This window comes from Mauremys mutica, chromosome 2 (genome assembly GCF_020497125.1).
Source record: "Mauremys mutica isolate MM-2020 ecotype Southern chromosome 2, ASM2049712v1, whole genome shotgun sequence".
Lineage (NCBI taxonomy): Eukaryota > Metazoa > Chordata > Testudines > Geoemydidae > Mauremys > Mauremys mutica.
In genome coordinates this window covers 212,602,781-212,619,752 of record NC_059073.1, presented here as the reverse complement: position 1 = coordinate 212,619,752, position 16,972 = coordinate 212,602,781, and the positions used below count along the sequence as shown (strand labels likewise).

General features: G+C 43.3%; 1 protein-coding gene across 7 annotated transcripts in view; it reads right to left on the bottom strand.

Moving 5' to 3' along the window:
- Nucleotides 1–16,972, bottom strand: part of ULK4 (unc-51 like kinase 4) — a 448,425-nt gene that overhangs the window by 95,740 nt on the left and 335,713 nt on the right. For 6 of the 7 annotated variants that reach the window (XM_045007197.1, XM_045007201.1, XM_045007198.1 and 3 more), the window contains one exon: nt 1,577–1,743. In XM_045007197.1, the coding sequence (XP_044863132.1) occupies nt 1,577–1,743 (167 nt within the window). Of the gene's footprint in view, nt 1–1,576; nt 1,744–16,972 lie in introns of those variants that run through there. The other variant, XR_006577282.1, reaches the window with a different exon arrangement.

Here is a 16,972-nt window from a genome sequence, read left to right as displayed (position 1 = left end):
AAAAATGATCACTCCATATCTGACCTTTCAGTCCTTGTCCTCAAAGGAAACTTGCACAATGCCTTCAAAAGATGAACCTGAGAAATAAATTTCAGAACTATGTGGGACCCTAAAAATTACAGACTTAACAGAGACACTGATTTAATGGCCCATTACAACAACTTTTTATACAAATTACTCAAGATTGTTAAGTTCAAAGCTGACTGTGAAGAGTTAGAAATGGATCTCACTAAACTGGCTGAGTGGGTAACAAAATGGCAGATGAAATTCAGTGTTGATAAATGCAAAGTAATGCAAATTAGAAAAAATAATCCCAACTATGCATACAAAATGAGGTCTAAATTTGCTGTTACCACTCAGGAAAGAGATCTTGGAGTCATTGTGGATAGTTCTCTGAAAACATCCACTCAACGTGTAGTAGAGGTTAAAAAAGCTAACAACGTTAGGAACCATTAGTAAATCGATAGATAATAAAACAGAAAATATCCTAATGCCATTATATACATCCATGGTATGCCCATACTTGAATAGTGCATGCAGTTCTGGTTGCCCCATCTCTCTCTCTCTCTTTTATTTATATATATATATATTATTTATATATATATATATATTATATATATATAAAAGAACTGGAGAAGGGCAACAAAAATGAATATGGGCACAGAAAAGCTTCAATACAAGGAGAGATTAAAAAGACTGGGACTGTTCAACTTGGAAAAGAGACAACTATAATGGGGGATATGATACAGGTCTCTAAAATCATGAATGGTGTGGAGAAAGTGGACAGTGCCCTCTGATAAGTGAAGTGTTATTTATCTCTTCCTTGTAACACAGGAACAAGGTGTCACCCAATGAAATGAATAGATCGCAGGTTTAAAACAAACAAAAAGAAGTACTTCTTCACACAATGCACAGTCAACCTGTGGAACTCATTGCCAAGGGATGTTGTGAAGGCCAAAAAAGACTTAGATAAATTCATGGAGGATAGCCCCAACAATGACTATTAGTCAAGATGGTCAGGGATGCAACCCCATGCTCTGAGTATCCCTAAGCCTCCAACTGCCAGAAGCTGGGACTGGATGATAGAAAGCGGATCACTCACATTTATCCTTTTCTGTTCATTCCCTGGGAAGCATCTGGCACTGGCTACTATCAGAGACAAGGTACTGGGCTAGATGAATCACTGGTCTGACCCAGCATGGCCATTCTTAACATGTAACATACCTGCTGCCTACTATTCCTCCATTGTCTTAAGATTGGAGAGGTGATCTCTTACAACATGTGTGAACCTCTTGTGTTTAACAATCTGCCCATCTTGTATTTAACCTGAACACTCGTTTTCTTCTCCGTACCTGAAGAAGAGCTCTGTACTTCCCTTACACCAGCAGAAGTTAGTCCAATAAAAGATATTACCTCACATACCTTGTGACTCTGGCATCCTGGGACCAACATGTCTACAAAAACACAGCAAACTAATTTTATTCATTTTTAAGTAGGAAATTCAGTACTGAGGAAACAGAAAAGAGGCTAATTTTTTTTACAATGGCCTCACTCTACAAGAAAATAGATTCCATACCTGTAAAGTCATGCGGATAACGTTCGCTGTATATATCAGCATGCAATGCAAAATGTCAAGCAAGGACAGCAACAGTCCATTAGCTGTCTTGATGTTGCTTTTATTATCCACTTCTAAATACAGAGCTGCAGTTTCTATTAAGAGATTACAGATGTGATGGACCAGTCCTAAGCAGACAGAAAAAAAAACCACATGGTATCAGAAAAGAACATCAATTTGGAAGGTAGCTGTATATAAAGAATAATACCTCACCAGAAAGTAAGAATTTCATATACTGAATATTCATCAAATGCTCTTCTTTTCTCCCTCTACTTTTATAATTAATAATTTAAAATATAAGATTTTAATTGAGTTCTGTCCGCGTGGAGCAGCTTGCAAGACTGGTGCCTAAACTGCTAAAATCAACCATTATAAATGCTTTGAAAGTCATACAGTACCCACTATATAAACAATTACTAGTTACTTTAAAGCAGTGCATAATATGCTGGAATATATAGTCTACGGACAACTATTGTTTACAGAGCCCTTCCTAGTGGTTAACAGAATTAAGTGACTTGCCTAAGGTCATAGTGACTTACTAGCAGAGTTGAGAATGGAACCCAAAGTCCCTGGCAAACTGCTAATCCCATTTACTCCCCACAATGTTGTGATTTGTAAAAGGGAACAATACCAGGCTTAAGGTAAACTATATTTGGTATTGCAAAACTTTTATAATCAAGAGAAATATTGACTATTACTCTGGAAAACTTTGTCAATATTTGTTTGACTAACACTAATAAGACTCTCCTTGAAGATGCCTTTTTTGCTTTGACATTTTCTTTCTGCTCCTTTGGAATTTAATGTTGCTAGTCAAAATACCACTTCACCTGGCTTGCATTAATCACAAATCAATGTAAGTGTCAGGAAAAACAAACACCCATACTAATCAATTTAAAATAAACAAATCAATTTAGAATCCTAGCCACCTTCAAATAAAAAGTGACAGAGTTAATTATCTATCAACTTTCCAATTAATTTATTTTAAATTAAAGTTTCATAAAAAGATATTTTATTCCTAGCTGATGAACACAATTATGTTTACCGACAGGGTCATCTTTAAGGTGGTAATGGATTTTCATTCAGGTTGAGACTTGGGTTCATGTGCGAATGCTGCAGTAAATTAGTATGGTGATACTGTACTGTTAGAAGTGTGACTCTTTATATGAGGTGCTAATCTTAGGTCCTTTTCCTAATTTTCTGGTGGCTGTCCAAGATAGAGTTAAACATTTTATAGCATCATTGAAAGAGAATAGAGGACAATTTCTTAATATTTCTTCTCAATAGAAGAAGTTTATATGCTCATGGCTTTGTGAGCTATTGTTGAATGCATAATAGTTATTGTATTTGGTCACTGCACTGCACAGGGTAGGTGACCATGACAGAAAGGATATATCTCTCTTAATTTGGTGAAATGGTTTGGGATACGATCTTGAATATGAAAGGAATTATATGAAACCAAATTCTTTTTTATGAGCGCAGAAAAATATCCTAGATTTCTGAATTTGGCTGATGAGTAAAACAGCTTTCATTCAAAAAGAAAAAAAGCTGAATTTATAAAGTAGTATAATCATTTTAGGTATATTAAAAATTGAAAGAGAGAGAGAAAGAGAAGAAAACTGATGACTATAATAGAGTTTTAAAATAGGCCACATCATACCTCCTCAGCCAAGTTTTTGTATACTTTGGAAGTATATTTCTGTGGAAGTATATTTTGTTCCACCCATAAAAGCTCAAACAAACAAAAACACACAACATAATCAACTAACCAATCAACTTCTGAAACAAACTAACTGCAACAAACAATAAATTAATACAATTAAAAATAAATAAACAAACAATAGCCCTACCCCAGAGTTTTACCCCCAAACAGTATAAAATGACAGGGATTCCACAAAGTCCACTAAGGCCTTTGCTATTGCTATCAATTTTCCATAAAAAGCACTCAGTTACTATGGTGATGTACTGCAGTATTGATTGATCAATGGAAAGAAAACAAAAGAAAGAAGAGTGGCATTTTTGATGCACTAGTGTAGAACTAATGAAAATGAGTAGGCACCCTAAATGGCTGTGCCAGAGGCCAGTGAAGTGACTCTCTGTCCTGCAATGTGGAAGTGATGTGTAGTGGGCATAATGAGATGCTGGTATTGGGTTCACACACAACAGAAATCCAGAAGGGTCAAACCATTCACACAAAGGATGCTGCAGGCCCATGTCCAGCATTTAGGGCGTTTTAGGAGACCTAGATTTAATTCTGTGCTCTAAAGACCTTTGACAATCTGGCCCTTACTCTCTAGCCCCCAATTTCCTATTTGTACTTCCCAGGGGTGATGTGATGACAAATGCATTAAAAGGTGGGGATGTTCTCAGACACTACAGTAACAGAGCCACATAAGTAACCAAGATAGATACCTAGAAATGTCAATTTGCAGACCAACTTCATTGGTGAGAGGTTTTGAAATGTCCATATAATTAATCAGTTAGAAATTAATATAATTGTTATGTTGAGGTTGAGGATTCCTCCCCTCATGTTCCTGTTGTGCTTCAGCACATTTTGTCTGAGAACTTATTCCATAATTCAGGATATACCAAGTGGAGCAGAGAGAGGAAAGCTACTTGTAAGTGACTGGTTCTTCAAGTAGCTTATTGGTATAGATTCACAGTCAGAAACCTCTGGGAGACAGTGACTGCTACAGTCATGTATGTGCCCCCTTGCAGATTCAAATACTCAGTGCCAGGTTTACATATAAAGTAGGGCTGTCAAATGATTAAAAAAAATTAATTGCAAGATTAAAAAAATAGTCACGATTAATTGCGGTTTTAATCACGCTGTTAAAAATAATTTAAATATTTTTGGATGTTGGGGGGAAGTGTGTGTTGTGGGGGGAGTATGTGTGTGTATGTTAGGGGAGTGTGTGAGACAGAGTGAGTGTGTGTGTGTGTGTGACAGACAGCGTGTGTGTTGGGGTAGTGTGTGTGAGTGTTACTCCTGGGGGAATTCAGCATAACTGCGCATGCGCAGAATTCATGTCCCAGACAGATTTCTGTATTTCCCTGCAGAAAAACGACTTCTGACAGGGAAGCCGCAAGAGCAGTCACGCGCCACTCCCCAGCAGCACAGGCATGTCGGTTTGGATGCCTGGAGTAGCCGGTAGAGATGTAAATGATCATGCATGTGAGAGTGAGAGTGAGACAGAGAGACACTGCATAAATTTGTTGACTAATAACTAGAAATAAAGGGTCAAACCTAGCTACATTACTATGAGACGGAGGGAGGGTTTGAGGATTTCCTCCAATGCTCCCTACTCCCATTCTCCATCCATTGTATTGTGGTTTAAATAAATTGCCAAAATAATTGAAACCAGTGTGATTACACAGTAACTCCTCACTTAACAGTGTAGTTATGTTCTCGAAAAATGCAACTTTAAGCAAAAAAATTTTAAGCAATCTAATTTCCCCATAAGAATTTATGTAAATATGTGTGTGTGTGTGTTAGGTTCCAGGGAATTTTTTTTCGCCAGACAAGACATTGTTTAAAACTTATACTGTATATGTATATAAACAATTTAATACTGTACTCAGCAATGATGATGTGAAGCTTGGTTGAGGTGGTGGAGTCAGAGGGTGAAATAGGGTGGATTATCTAGCTGCTCCTCTTGCTGTTCTTTCCAAAGTGCCCAGGGGTGCCTAACTCCTGGTTCTGCTCCAGACCTGCCTCCACTTCACCCCTTCTTCCAAGGCCCCACCCCCTCCCCATCTCTTCCCGCCCCTTCTCCACCCCCGAGCACACCGCGCCTCACTCCTACCCCCCAGCTTCCTGAATGCTGCAAAACAGCTGATTGCTGTGGGCGGGAGGTGCGGGGAGGGATGGGCAGGCTGCACGCTGCATCCTTGCTCCTCCTTCCTCCTCCCCCGCCCCCCGAGTCTCCTGAACACTGCAAAACAGCTGATTGCTGTGGGCGGGAGGCACGGGGAGGGAGGGGGAGTTGCTGATCTATGGGGCTGCTGGCGGGCGGGAGGTGCTGGGGGTGGTGGAGGAGAGCTGATATGGGGGCTGCCGGCCCACCCTGGTTCCAAGCCCCCACAGCCAAACAACGTTATAAGCAAACATTGTGCAACTTTAAATGAGTACGTTCTCAAGCAGATCAGCGATGTAACAATGAAACAACGTTAACCAGGACGACATTAAGCGAGGAGTTACTGTATTGTGTTATTTTGACAAAAAAAATGCAGAATTTTAAAATATTGTGCACAGAATTTTTAATTTTTTGGTGCAGAATTCCCCCAGGAGTTGTGTGTGTGTGAGTGAGAGAGAGACTGTCTGTGTGTGTTGGGGGAGTGTGTGAGACAGGGAGTGTGTGTCAGATGTGCTGGAACATTTTGTATAGTGGGGGCGCTGAGAGCCATTGAACGAAACTGTAAACCCTCTATATAATGGAATCCACTTCAAGCCAGGGGATGCGGCAGCACCTCCAGCACCCTTAGTTGCAGTTCCTATGGAGTGTGTGTGTGTTGTGGGGAGTGAGTGTGTCAGTGAGCTGTCTCTGTAAGAAGAGCACTCACCAGCCTGAACGTTTTTTAAGACAGCAGCAGAGGCCTGCAGATCCCACTCTGACTTGTGTGCTGAGCTTGTGTTTGTCAGTCTGTTTGTTTGTTTGAGGGACCGTGTGCTCTGGCTGGCAGTTGGAGGCAGATTTGAAAGCTCGAAGCCTCTGGTGATTGGCTGAGCCTTAATCAGTGGGCGGGGCATTCACTCAGGCCAGGGCTTTATAAAGCCGCGCACAAGCGACCAGGGGCTGCTAACAGGGAGTTTCGCAAGGGAGTTTAGAAGGGGAGTGGGAAGGGAGTGGGAGTCCCTCGCCGGCCGTAACCCCTTCCCTGGGGGCCCTCCCTTTAAAACCCTAAAACCTGTAAACCAAACCACATTCCAAAACTCCTTTCTGTAAACCACCCTTCCACTAACTAGGAGACAATGCAGGCAGAAGCCCAGCAGCAGAGTGGGGGCTATCCAGTTTATTGCACTGAGTGTTGCATGTATGATTACCTGCCCTGTGGGCGGGTGGCGTATGTGTGCAGTCGGTGCAAGGAGCTCCTGGCCCTCAGAGACCATGTACGGACTTTGGAGGCCAGGGTGGCGGAACTGGAGGAGCTAAGAGAGGCAGAGAGGTATGTTGATGAGGCTTTCCGGGACACTGTAGAATTGTCCCACCTCCGCTCAGACAGCTCCTGTGCTGTTGAGGAGGAAGAATGGCCCAGGGAAGTAGAGCAGTCGATGGGAGCAGAGGGAAACCTTCCCGTAGTTGGGACCCTCCTTCCAGATGGTGCTGCGGTTGCCTCTCGCACTGAGGTTGCCTCTCCGGGGGAGGGAACTCCAGTTTCTAGGAAAAGGCAGGTGTTAGTAATGGGAGATTCGATTATTAGAAATGTAGATAGCTGGGTCTGTGATGACCGGGAGAACCGTATGGTGACTTGCCTGCCTGGTGCGAAGGTTGCGGATCTCTCGAGGCATCTAGATAGACTTATGTGTAGTGCTGGGGAGGAGCCGGTGGTCGTGGTACATGTAGGTACCAATGACATAGGGAAGGGTAGGAGAGATGTCCTGGAAGCCAAATTTAGGCTGCTAGGGAAGAGACTGAAATCCAGGACCTCTATGGTGGCATTTTCAGAAATGCTCCCAGTTCCACGCACAGGGCCAGGTAGGCAGGCAGAGCTTCAGAGTCTCAATGCGTGGATGAGACGATGGTGTAGAGAGGAGGGGTTCACGTTCATTAGGAACTGGGGAAACTTCTGGGATGGGAGGGGCCTATACAGGAGAGATGGGCTCCACCTAAACCAAAGTGGAACCAGACTGCTGGCACTAAACGTTAAAAAGGTTGTAGAGCAGTTTTTAAACTAGGAGATGGGGGAAAGCCGACTGCTGCAGAGGAGCGTGTGGATCGGACACAGACTTCTCTTAGGGGAGAGTCTGATGATAGAGAATCTCCAGGTTATAGTCAGGAGCAGAGGACTGAAAAGTATAATGTAAGGGCCAGATCAGATGATAAACAGTCACATAAAAAAGAATCTGGCACATCAGAAAAAGGCAGGCTAATAAACAGGGACAAGTTTTTAAAGTGCTTGTACACAAATGCCAGAAGTCTAAATAATAAGATGGGTGAACTTGTGATAAAGGAGGATATAGATATAATAGGCATCACAGAAACCTGGTGGACCGAGAGCAATCAATGGGACACAATCATTCCGGGGTACAAAATATATCGGAAGGACAGAACAGGTCGTGCAGGGGGAGGAGTGGCACTATATGTGAAAGAAAGTGTAGATTCAAATGAAGTAAAAATCTTAAGCGAATCCACATGTTCCATAGAGTCTCTATGGATAGAAATTTCATGCTCTAGTAAAAATATAACATTAGGGATCTATTATCGACTACCTGACCAGGACAGTAATAGTGATGATGAAATGCTAAGGGAAATTAGAGAGGCTATCAAAATTAAGAACACAATAATAGTGGGGGATTTCAATTATCCCCATATTGACTGGGAACATTTCACTTCAGGACGAAATGCAGAGATAAAATTTCTCGATACTTTAAATGACTGCTTCATGGAGCAGCTGGTACGGGAACCCACAAGGGGAGAGGCAACTCTAGATTTATTCCTGAGTGGAGCGCAGGAGCTGGTCCAAGAGGTAACTATAGCGGGACCGCTTGGAAATAGTGACCATAATACAATAGCATTCAACATCCCTGTGGTGGGAAGAACACCTCAACTGCCCAACACTGTGGCATTTAATTTCAAAAGGGGGAACTATACAAAAATGAGGGGGTTAGTTAGACAAAAGTTAAAAGGTACAGTGACTAAAGTGAAATCCCTGCAAGTTGCATGGGCCCTTTTTAAAGACACCATAAAAGAGGCCCAACTTCAATGTATACCCCAAATTAAGAAAAACAGTAAAAGAACTAAAAAAGAGCCACCGTGGCTTAACAACCATGTAAAAGAAGCAGTGAGAGATAAAAAGACTTCCTTTAAAAAGTGGAAGTCAAATCCTAGTGAGGCAAATAGAAAGGAGCACAAACACTGCCAACTTAAGTGCAAGAGTGTAATAAGAAAAGCCAAAGAGGAGTTTGAAGAACGGCTAGCCAAAAACTCCAAAGGTAATAACAAAATGTTTTTTAAGTACATCAGAAGCAGGAAGCCTGCTAAACAACCAGTGGGGCCCCTTGATGATCAAAATACAAAAGGAGCGCTTAAAGACGATAAAGTCATTGCGGAGAAACTAAATGGATTCTTTGCTTCAATCTTCACGGCTGAGGATGTTAGGGAGATTCCCAAACCTGAGCTGGCTTTTGTAGGTGACAAATCTGAGGAACTGTCACAGATTGAAGTGTCACTAGAGGAGGTTTTGGAATTAATTGATAAACTCAACATTAACAAGTCACCGGGACCAGATGGCATTCAGCCAAGAGTTCTGAAAGAACTCAAATGTGAAATTGCGGAACTATTAACTAAGGTTTGTAACCTGTCCTTTAAATCTGCTTCGGTACCCAATGACTGGAAGTTAGCTAATGTGACGCCAATATTTAAAAAGGGCTCTAGGGGTGATCCCGGCAATTACAGACCGGTAAGTCTAACGTCGGTACCGGGCAAATTAGTTGAAACAATAGTAAAGAATAAAATTGTCAGACACATAGAAAAACAAACTCTTGAGCAATAGTCAACATGGTTTCTGTAAAGGGAAATCGTGTCTTACTAATCTATTAGAGTTCTTTGAAGGGGCCAACAAACATGTGGACAAGGGGGATCCGGTGGACATAGTGTACTTAGATGTCCAGAAAGCCTTTGACAAGGTCCCTCACCAAAGGCTCTTACGTAAATTAAGCTGTCATGGGATAAAAGGGAAGGTCCTTTCATGGATTGAGAACTGGTTAAAGGACAGGGAACAAAGGGTAGGAATTAATGGTAAATTCTCAGAATGGAGAGGGGTAACTAGTGGTGTTCCCCAAGGGTCAGTCCTCAGACCAATCCTATTCAATTTATTCATAAATGATCTGGAGAAAGGGGTAAACAGTGAGGTGGCAAAGTCTGCAGATGACACTAAACTACTCAAGATAGTTAAGACCAAAGCAGATTGTGAAGAACTTCAAAAAGATCTCACAAAACTAAGTGATTGGGCAACAAAATGGCAAATGAAATTTAATGTGGATAAATGTAAAGTAATGCACGTTGGAAAAAATAACCCCAACTATACATACAACATGATGGGGGCTAATTTAGCTACAACGAGTCAGGAAAAAGATCTTGGCATCATCGTGGATAGTTCTCTGAAGATGTCCACGCAGTGTGCAGAGGCGGTCAAAAAAGCAAACAGGATGTTAGGAATCATTAAAAAGGGGATAGAGAATAGGACTGAGAATATATTATTGCCCTTATATAAATCCATGGTACGCCCACATCTCGAATACTGTGTACAGATGTGGTCTCCTCACCTCAAAAAAGATATTCTAGCACTAGAAAAGGTTCAGAAAAGGGCAACTAAAATGATTAAAGGTTTAGAGAGGGTCCCATACGAGGAAAGATTAAAGAGGCTAGGACTCTTCAGCTTAGAAAAGAGAAGACTAAGGGGGGACATGATAGAGGTATATAAAATCATGAGTGATGTTGAGAAAGTGGATAAGGAAAAGTTATTTACTTATTCCCATAATACAAGAACTAGGGGTCACCCAATGAAATTAATAGGCAGCAGGTTTAAAACAAATAAAAGGAAGTTCTTCTTCACGCAGCGCACAGTCAACTTGTGGAACTCCTTACCTGAGGAGGTTGTGAAGGCTAGGACTATAACAATGTTTAAAAGGGGACTGGATAAATTCATGGTGGCTAAGTCCATAAATGGCTATTAGCCAGGATGGGTAAGAATGGTGTCCCTAGCATCTGTTCGTCAGAGGATGGAGATGGATGGCAGGAGAGAGATCACTTGATCATTACCTGTTAGGTTCACTCTCTCTGGGGCACCTGGCATTGGCCACTGTCGGTAGACAGATACTGGGCTAGATGGACCTTTGGTCTGACCCGGTACAGCCTTTCTTATGTTCTTATGTTCTTATGACTCAGAGGCAGCAGCACAGACAGGCTCCCTGTCCCCCACCCCAGCTCAACAGAGACCAGGTACACAGGAGGGGGATGGGAACACCCTAACATCAGCCTCCTGCCCCCCACTCTGCACAGCAGACAGGAGGATCCTGGTCCTGAGCAGCTTGGAGAGGGACAGCTCCAAGGCAGCAGGTTCAGGGGAGTAGGAGCAGCGGCTGCTGCAGATAGCAGCAGAGCAGTGGGGGGAGGAGGGACACCCTTGCTCTGGAGGTGCCCCCTTGAGCATGACACCCTTATGGTGCTCTACTTTACAGTAGTTAACAGACAGCCTCAGGATTGAGGGGTGCACCTTTGTACCCCACATCCTGAGCAGTGTCAAGCACATCTTGGAATCACCACAGAGTATCTGTGAGAAAGGGAAAAGAAGAAGAGAGTTCTGTTTCCACACTGCTGAAGCGGTCAGAAAGGAACTGGTGTAGAGTTTGGGCTGTAGCTTCTTAAATAAATTGACACCAAATGAGTGGATTTGCAAGGAAGCATGAGCAGGGCCCCAGTAATCTCTGATTTTCAGAGGGTTCTATCTCATGCCTAAGAGGCATGCACATCCCAGAAATGAGCAAATACTGTCAAAACTCAAAATGTACATGGGACTCTGGCAAAATTTCTTATAGTCAATATGGCCATTAGTACATCTTGACTGTAGCAGGGCACTGCAGGGCCCTCTTGGCTCCCGCCCCTGCTATGCTAAGAAAGTCACTCGGAGACCCTGGGGTTCAGTAACCACTGGTGCCATTTATTTACAGGTTGTGCTCCCACCACCTTTTCACCATACGCAGCTTGGGTTCTAGTGTTTGCGCCCAGGAGGGAAGAGCTATCACTGCTTCCACTCCCTTGCTCCTCCCCCCTGGCTTTGTCCCTCCCAGCCTTTTATACAGTCCCAGGCTAACTGGGCTGTCAGCTGTCTCCCATTCACCAATTAGGTGCAGGTTTTCTCTAGCCAGCTCGAATTTACTTCCCTTAAATGGGAGCTGGTGTGGCAGAGGACTGAGTCAGCAGTTCTTGCCCAGCACACTGTCATACTGACCATGTACCCTCAGTTCCAAGATGGCATGTCTCCTCATGGTTTTTAGCTGAGGTGCGCAGGCAGGTTCTTCCACATATGCTTCCTGCTGCCACATCCATACTCAAGCCTGGAGAGCAGGGAACCAAAGAGATCCCCACTTTTGTTGATGTTTCATCTTATTGCAACCCAAAGTAGGAGCTTTCTGCAGCGTGGCTGTACAGGTGGCAACACTCACTGTCTCCCTCAGCTTCTCTCCCCTTTCCTTGCTGGTGGTCTATGCCAGGGCTGGCTCCAGAGTTTTTGCCGCCCTAAGCGGCGGGGGGAAAAAAAAAGAGCGGCGATCGCGATCGGTGACTGCTCCACCATGCCACTTTCTTCTTAGGCAGCAATTCGGCGGCCGGTCCTTCCCTCCGAGAGGGACCGAGGGACCCGCCGCTGAAGAGCCAGATGTGCCGCCCCTTCCCCTTGGCTGCCCCAAGCACCGGCTTGCTCAGATGGTGCCTGGAGCTGGCCCTGGCCTACGCAGCCGTGTCCTCTTCTGCCACTGGCCCTCCTCTTCACTTTCTCTGTTCCACATGTGAGCTGCTAGAGTACAACGTATCTGTGTCCATTTCAGTTTTCCTGCTGTGGCAAATGGACAAGACCAGAAGGAGGACAAAGAGTATTTTAACAAAGAGCTCCTGTGAGCCATCTCCAGCTGACCTAAGTTGACTTGCATTGACCTAATTGTGTCTGTTGTCTACACCAAAACTTGTTTCCTGCTAATGTAAGCACACTGTGACAGTGATACCTCCTTCCCAAGTGATGCAGAACCACAGTCAACCTACTTAGATCCATGGGGTGCGAGCGTAGACAATGTGTCTCACCCTAACAGTCCTCCAACAGCTGTCTCACAATACCCCTGTCCCTGCAACAATGTCTGCTCCAGTAACAATTTTGAACTCCACTGCCCAGGGGTCACAGAGACCAGAAACTCCTAGATGGACTCTTCCCTGGAGCAGGCAAGAAGTCTCGGATCTCCTCAACCTGTGCATAGAGGGGACTGAGGAAGCATGGCTATGGAACAGCCATTAAAATATTGACATCTATGTGCAGATTACACAGGGGATGCTGAAACTGGGGCGTGACAGGATCAAGCAGCACTGTTTCATAAACACAGACACTTTGCCAGCGCTACCAAAAGGTGAGGGAGGGCAACAAGAAATCTGGTGCAGCTCTGCAGACTGGCTGCTTATATAATGAACTGTATGCCATACTTGGCAGTGACCCCACCAGCACCCCAAATTTGACTGTGGACACTTCACAGGAGCCCAAGGTGGAGGCCCCTGCTGTGAACAGTAAGAGGAGGTGTGGCAACATGTTGGGAGACTCAAACCATGCCAGGAGCTGGTTGAAACTTCACTGGAGTCAAGGCAGTCCCACTAGGTGAGCACAGATGAGCCCACTAATGATGAAGAAGGGTGTGTGGGTAAGTGTGTACATGCATTATTCCTTATAATCATTTTTTCTTTTTCATTGCCCAAAACCTCATCTCCCTCACCCTTCACCCAGTCCATCTGCAGTTTGTTTGCACTCTAATTTTGTTGCCTGTATCTCTGCACATCATAAAGTTCTTTTTGGAAACTCAGAGTATTTATTATTTTACACCAAGGGTTCATAGCGGGAGGCGATAACTCACTCGTATTTAATCACTGCACACAGGAGGCACACTATTTCCTAAAAGCATCAGACAACGCTGTGATGGGTTCGGTCACAGAGACCCCCTTGGGACTGTCACCTGATGTGCTGAGCCTACCTCTGAGCCCGTTTTCTTTGCCAGTTTGGGCCTCCAGAACCCTGCTTTGTTGAGCAAGCCTGCTGTGACACAGACCCAGGGTCTGAACCATGCCCCCAAAGCTACAGACTTAACTGAAAATAGCTTAAGAAGTGTTCCTGTCTACAGCTCCAGACACCCAGCTCACAATGGGATCCAAACCCCAAATAAATCCGTTTTACTCTGTATAAAGCTTATACAGGGTAAACTCAAATTGTCCGCCCTGTATAACACTGATAGAGAGAGCATATGCACAGCTGTTTGCTCCCCCAGGTATTAATTACTTACTCTGGATTAATTAATAAGCAAAAGTGATTTTATTAAATATAAAATATAGGATTTAAATGGTTCCAAGTAATAACAGACAGAACAAAGTAGGTTACCAAGCAAAATAAAACAAAACACACAAGTCTAAGCCTAATAGAGTAGAAGACAGAATATAGGTAAATCTCATTCTCAGAGATGTCCCGATAAGCTTCTTTCACAGACTAGACTCCTTCCTAGTCTCGGCCCAAACCTTTTCAGACCAACGTTGTGGCTTATGGCCTGGGTCCAGCAATCACTCACATCCCAGTAGTTACAGACCTTTGTTCCAGTTTCTTTCAGGCATCATTTTAGGGTGGAGAGGCCATCTCTTGAGCCAGCTGAAAACAAAGTGGAGGGGCTTCCATATTCTCTCTCTTGTAGGCGAAAACCCCTTTGTTCTTCTGTGCAAAATCACAGCAACAAGATGGAGTTTGTAGCCACCTGGGCAAATCACATGTCCATGAATGATTCAGCTTTTTGCAGGCTGACACCACTGTTTATATGTTAGTTTGAATGTTCCGAGGAAAGCTCAGATGTGGATTGGTGTCTCCCAAAGTCCATTGTCAGTTAAGTGTTCTTGATTGGACACTTACTCAGAATAGTCCTTACTCAAGAAGCTGACCAAATGCTTCACTGATGCTACTTAGAATCAAACACATTGAGGTACAAGTACATAGCCAATATTCATAACTTCAAATACAAAAATGATACACATATACAGGCAGCATAATAATAACCAGCAAATTACAACCTTTCCATAGACAACTTATCTGACCTCCTTTATACAAGATTTGGTATAAGACCTTGGTTGCCACAATGACCTATACGGTCACAGTTCATGTCAGTAACATCACAAACACTACTGTTGCTGACTATTAAAATGGTCTTTTAAGGCCCCCCTCAGCCGTATAGCTTCACAATTGTTTCTTCCAATAGCTCTTGTATTTGGCTGTTCAAATTCTGCAGACAGCCAGTCCATCTTGCCCCTCCACCCTTGTGGTAGCTTTTCCATCTTTGCCTCACAGATATAATGTAGGACACAACATGCAGCTACAACAGTGTAAACAATGACCTTTCAGACTATCAAAAGAACATTCAACAATCATTCTGCACATGCCTAGTTGGCAGCTGAATCTTTCCTTGGTGCTGTTAAGACAGCAAGTGTTTGGCTTCACGAGCAGGGGAGCAACGGGTAGGATGGGTTCCTTAGAATCACAATTGGCATTCCCACATTGCAAGTAGTAATGTGCTGGTTGGGGAAGAATGTCCCTGCTTGCAGCTTTCTGAAAAGTCCTGTGTTCTTAAACATGTGAGTGTCATGTACCTTTCCTGACCAGCCCACCTTGCTATCAGTGAAGTGACTCCAGTGATCCACTAGCACTTGCGTAACTATAGAAAAGTATCCCTTTCTGTTGATGTACTGTGTGGCAAGGTGGGCTGGTACCAGAATACAGATAAGCATGTCATCGATTGCCCCACCATAGTTCAGAAACCCCACTGTTGCAAATCCATTTACGTTTCCTGCACATTACTGAGAGCCACATTCCTTTGTAGCAAAAGATGCTTAATGACCTTACACAGTAGGATGACAACAGCTCCCACTGTGGATTCTCCAACTCCAAACAGACTCCCCACTGACTGAAAGCAATCTGGCATAGTGTAAAATCTCCCAGCTTTCAATTTGATGTCTTTGTGTTGAAGGTCTGGGGTGAGCTCAGCACACAAATCCAGGAATGTGTCCTTTTGCATCCAAAAATTCTACAGCCACTGCTCATCATTTCAAACCTGCATTACTATGCGATCCTACCCATCAGTGTGCGTTTCTCAGGTCCAGAAGTGGCAATCCACTGCGTGGAGCTTCTCCATGAATGCCAGCAAGAACCTGGATTTTATTTTTTTTTGGCTGTGTCCATCAACAGCCAGGTATTGTGTCTGAAAATCTCCACACCTTCCTTGTTGCATTCCTGGCTGTAGTAGTACTAGTTCAAGTTCTGTAAATAAGGAGAATTGCGCATCCTGTACTAGCAATGCTCAAGAAGGGGTAATGGTTCAGTATTCATATCGCATATTCCCCGTCAGTATCCAGCCTGGGGGAGCTAATGATCCAACCAGTGGACCAAATTCCGTGCTAAATCCTGGTCACGTGCCACCTGAGGCACACTATGCATGCACTAAGAAGAACACTCATGAGAAGTGCATTGAGCTGTGCGGGGTCCATGTTTCCACTAGAGCGATGGCAGAGAATGAAAAGTGGCTACAAGTGACTATGGGAGTTTTTAAAAATGGCATGAAAATTATGGGATGTAGAAAGTGGCATGGTAGGAATTTGACCCTTAGCCCCCAGAAACCCCTGGGTGAATCACTGGTATCCCAGAAAGCACTGCAAAAAATGTCCCACAAGGTATTGAGCTGGACACCAGCACTGGGCACTCTAGGATGCCTACCTGTGGTGAGTATGCACAGTGAAGATGAAAGCACTCAAGTGTATACTTGCAACTGAACTTTGTAATATAGACATGGTCTTATTCACAGGATGTGGGGGTGTGAGAGATGGGATGGAGTGCAAAGGTCGAGTTACTGTCTATGGGAAAGTGCTCTTTCCTAGACATGCTCTAAACATAAGTGTATAGAGCCATTGAAAAATGCATTTGGGTAAAAAAAATATTAATTCGGCAATGTTGCTGATTCTCATGATTTTAGTGTGAGTTTGCAATATTTGGTGTTTTTCTTAAAGCCCCAGTTCCTGGAGTCATGTGATCACATGAAACTCTCAGCTTTCTATTTTTTTTTAAAAAGTTTCTAGTCCTTATGATTGTAAAACAGAGCTTGAAAACATAACCAAGCATACTGTACAGACTCAAAACTCTGAAGCTAAATAACGAACCCATATATATCTATATAATTATTTTTAAGCCCCTCTCTCATGACTTTGAAAGGCTGTGGTTGGCAATACTGTAGACCACAAATATAATTATCTGAAAAACACTACACATACCAAAATATAGGATTGATTTTATAAATAATCCTGTTAAAATAATATTTTCACAAGCTTAGGTACAACATTAAAATAAATACTATACACAATGGTGGAC